Here is a 4691-nt window from a genome sequence, read left to right as displayed (position 1 = left end):
TGTAGCCCAGATTTACATGTCTAGAGGAAACCTCACGCGTCGACTGCACATGTTCAACTTACAGTAATTGACTAGGTATATCCAGTGGGTGGCATGTATGTAAACTTTGTCCTCTCAATTTGTGGCAATTGCTTTGTCTTGACTACTACAGACTGATTCACAAAATGGCCTATGCGTATGCTATGCTTGACCAGATAGTCAAAGCTGTAGTAGATGCTTTAGTGTAGGGGTTCCCAATCCTCGGGCCACAGAAAGCTGTAGGGCTGGGTAATTTCCTAACATAAACTATATATTACCAAGACAGACTGACACTTGACAATGGCAAATTTTGATCCCCTGTACAAAAAAAAATGGAAACAGTAAAACCTATTAAACTTATTCAATCGGTCCTGCCGATCGATCTGCCCACCTGTTTGAGAAGTTTTAATGTTCTGTGAAAATTTTATACAACGTAAATGGGTCTGTGGTCATCCAAAGGTTGGGCACCCATATACTAGTTCAGGGTATGTTCAGCCGATTTGGGGCTCTTCCAGATACCTGTGCTACCTATACGCTTTGTGGGAATCTAGGAATATTTTCTGGGTGTTCAATGTGCAAAAGAAAAGATGTCCTAAACCAGGTAGCCTTGGATAAGAACCTGCAGAGTGCTATATGGAATAGGGCAGGGGTGGCCAATCTTATCCAGAAAGGGCTACTGTTTATGCGGGTTTTCACTGCAACTCCTTCATTAGATTACTAATCAGATGAGTGATTGGCTGAAGAGTCCTCACACCTGGATTTGAACAGCTGACTGAAAGGTTATCCCTAAAACCCGCATACACACTGGCCCTTTGTGGATAAAATTGGCCACTTTTTGGACTAGGGGAACGAGAGTAGGCCTACCGCTATAACTGGCTATCCTAATATTCATCCATCAATTTTTCATACCCTCATACACAGTACAGGGTACTGGTGTCCCAACCCAGATGTCAGAGAAACCCTAGACTAGATGCCAAGGAACCACAGAACACACATTCAATCATAAATTAATGGCAGACAATTTACCTTAACCATAAGTCACCTTGGGGAAAGGGAGAGTACCCAACGCAAATTCTAGCAAACACTGCCCTAGCCAAGATTCAGTAAATTGTAATATAATGTGGCTCATTCAGATTAATTACAATATTAACAAATAATAAGGGGCGGCATGGTGGTGCAGTGGTTAGCACTGTTGCCTCACACCTCTAGGACCCAGGTTCATGTCTCCGCCTGGGTCACATGCGTGCGGAGTTTGCATGTTCTCCCCATGTCGTCGTGGGGTTTCCTCTAGGTACTCCGATTTCCCCTCCACAATCCAAAAACATGCTAAGGCTAATTGGAGTTGCTAAATTGCCCGTAGGTGTGCATGTGTGAGTGAATGGTTGTGAGTGTGCCCTGTGATGGGCTGGCCCCCCATCCTGGGTTGTTCCCTGCCTCGTGCCCATTGCTTCCGGGATAGGCTCCAGACCCCCTGCGACCCAGTAGGATAAGTGGTTTGGAAAATGGATGGATGGACAAATAATAATTTTCATTTTAAAAAGTCAACTGCACTTTTAAAATTGTTCGAGAAAAAAATTACATATATATATATATATATATATATATATATATATATATATATATACTATTATAGCCTACTCTTTGTGTTGTGTAATAAACGATAACAAATGGATCATATTTGTAAGACATCAGATAGATGTGTGTGTGTGTGTATATATATATATATATATATATATATATATATATATATATATATATATATATATATATATAGTGGATAGCGTCACGGCAGTAGAAGACTGGAGTCGAAAAATAACGGGAAGTTATCTTGTAGTATTTTCGTTTATGAAGTACCACGTCTATATGTTGGGTGTCACAGTTAGAGTAGAAAGAAGTGACTGTTTTACCGTCTTCCTGTGGTTGCCGCCAAGAAGATACTACTGCGGCCAAGCTATCCACGCTTCGCCGAAACACGGTCAAATCATCCGAGCTTAAAATGTGAGGTGTACGCATATACGTGATATTACGGTATCAGCCGTACATTACGGTTTAGGAAAATAACAGACTCCAAGCGATCGCGAATAGGAAAAGGGTGAGTACTCGTATGTATAAAGTACAGGGAATACTTAAATGCCATTAATGTCTAACTTTCCCATAATGTATGAACAAGTCATATGGCATCTGAAAGGCAACGTTCAAGGCTATTTCCTAAAGAAATCTGTTCAGATTTAATATATCACTTAAAAGAATAGACTTTGAAATCCATATAATTTTATGTTATGAGCCAGGTTGGACAGCTCATTTCTCAGGATTATCCCTTAAGGTACAAACATATCTGGTATCCCCTGAAAGGCAAGGGCCTAGGCTATATCTTGACCAAATTTGGTCAACTTTCACTGTACCATTTTTAAGAAAATGCATTTTGAAATCCATGGTTTTACAGTGTATGCATTTGCTGAATGCGTTGTCAAACTGAAGCTGAATGAGTTGTCAAACTTGGCTCATATATTCCGATGCATATACTGTAAAACCATGGATTTCAAAATGCATTTTCTTAAAAATTATACAGTGAATGTTGCCCAAATTTGGTGGAGCTATAGTGTAGGGCCTTGCCTTTCATGTGGTAGCAGAGATGTTTGTACCTTAGGGGATAATGCTGAGAAATGAGTTGTCAAACCTGGCTCATATATGCAAATATACTAGCTACAGTTGTACACGACTGATACCGTAATGTCATGTCTATGCGAACACCTTACATTTTAAGCGCGGATAATTTGACCGTGTTTCGGCGAAGCGCGCATAGCTTGACCGCAGTGAAGAAAGTCAGCAAGGGACAAAATTTTCGACTAAAGCGTTTAAAATTTGGTAAGATAGAGTTTTTTTCCCTTAAAGAAAATAATAAGTAAAATAAACACAAAATCGTGTTTTGTTGTTTAGCTTTAGTTATTTTAGCGACGGTAGCTTTACTTAACGTACAAGTATATTCGGATGAACTTAACATTGTTTACACTGATAAACTGTATTATAAGCTTACGCACGCTTGCAGACGTTTGACATTTCACATTTAAATGATGTCAACCTAAAATATAATATACTTTGTGAAAGCTATTGAAAATGGCAAGCTTTGTTAAAGTAAACAACTCAGAACATCCACAGCGGATGTCGACATTTCCAAGTTCCATTCCGTGCTGTAATTGTGCAGTTAGGCCAAATAGTTTAAAATATTATTCCTTAATGTTAAGATACTTATAATACTACTGTATTTTAACTAAGAGAACGGGAAAGTGCAGATGTTTTTGCTGATTTTAATTTACTGTTTCTGGTGTTGTTCTTTGTAACTTTATATTCTGTGTCGTTTCGTTTTGCCTTAGAACACAACCATGTTAAGCATGATCCCGATTGTGCTCATAATATTTCTGTTGGGTGAGATCACTTCTGTTGCTAAGTCACCGAAGAAACAACCACGTACCCGTCAGTGTTCTGATTTACCAGAGGAAATCTTGGAACAAACATTTGGACGTCTTTCGGCTGGTGTCCTAAGTGCATTCCACCATACGCTGCAACTGTCTCCACTGGAGAGAGAGAATTTAACCTGTCCATCAGCAGGTCACCCGATGCCAAGGAAAAATTCCAGCCTCCCAATTAATGTTGTTAGCATTTCTCCATGGGCTTACAGGTAGGTGTTTATTTTGTTACTTAAAAACTATTGCATCTTATCAAAATGCATCTACTCCATTCCAGAATGTGGGGATGGCATTAGCATACTGTAGATATGCAATGCAAGCCATGCTACTTAAATAAGAATAGAAGGGTGTCAAATTCTGAAATATTTAAATTTATTAAACTACTCAGGAAAATGCATTGGCTAAGCACAATTTAAATTAATTTTCTTTACAATAATCAAAAATTTTCACTTGTTAAAAAAACAGTCAGACAACGCTTTTCTATTTTATGGTGTGATCTGTATTAAAATGGTTTTATTTTTATGCAAAGGATATCGCATGATCTTACGAGATACCCCCGGCTCATCCCTGAGGCCTACTGCTTGTGTAAAGGTTGCCTGACTCGTCCGTTTGGGGAGGAGAGCCACTTATACCGGAGTATGCCAATCTACATGCCATTTGTCATCTTGCGCCGTACAACTTCCTGCTCAGGAGGTCACTATTCTTACACTGAGAGCTATGTTTCCATCCCTGTGGGTTGCACCTGTGTTCCCTTACAGGACAAGAATGGCTATACTAGTGACCAAAACCTGAAGATAGCAGACTTGGAAACCAAGGTTGACAAATCTAACAAACATTTATAACTAAAAAACAAAACCTGAAATATGAATGTGCAACAGTCTGTTTAAACAGAGAATAGAAGTTAAACTTTCTAAAAGAGTACATTTCTGACAACAGTTTTGAATAAATTCATATTGAATATTTAATTAGACCAACTGTTTAGGCAAACTGTGCAGTATAACATCTATATGTCCAACTGTTTTTGTATATTCAAGTCATATTTTGGATGTAATGACTATGAATATATCCACTTTCCGAAATGGTGTTTATTATGTGTTTCGGCATATTAAGGGTTGTCTCTATTTCAATTACTATTTTGCTATCTGGATATTAAGCTTTGAGTAAAAGTTCTTTTTTGCCCAGCAGACAATAAAACACTATCCAAAGGGA

At 38.6% G+C, this 4691-nt stretch overlaps 1 protein-coding gene across 2 annotated transcripts; it reads left to right on the top strand.

Annotated features, from left to right (window-relative positions):
- The first annotated feature begins 2057 nt into the window (after positions 1-2057).
- LOC125707202 (interleukin-17D-like) lies at positions 2058-4691 on the top strand. Of its 2 annotated transcripts, none has more exons than XM_048974192.1 (3): positions 2058-2110; positions 3390-3694; positions 4012-4691. In XM_048974192.1, exons 2-3 carry the CDS (start codon positions 3399-3401, stop codon positions 4322-4324), a joined length of 609 nt encoding a protein of 202 aa, XP_048830149.1. In that variant the 5' UTR covers positions 2058-2110; positions 3390-3398; the 3' UTR covers positions 4325-4691. The 2 variants fall into 2 exon arrangements, with proteins under 2 accessions (XP_048830149.1, XP_048830147.1); XM_048974190.1 differs by lacking the exon at positions 2058-2110 and adding an exon at positions 2768-2883.

The sequence above is a fragment of the Brienomyrus brachyistius genome, chromosome 14 (assembly GCF_023856365.1).
Source record: "Brienomyrus brachyistius isolate T26 chromosome 14, BBRACH_0.4, whole genome shotgun sequence".
Taxonomy (NCBI): Eukaryota; Metazoa; Chordata; class Actinopteri; order Osteoglossiformes; family Mormyridae; genus Brienomyrus; species Brienomyrus brachyistius.
Note: the sequence above shows the minus strand (reverse complement) of the source record. Positions and strands in the feature narration are given on the sequence as shown.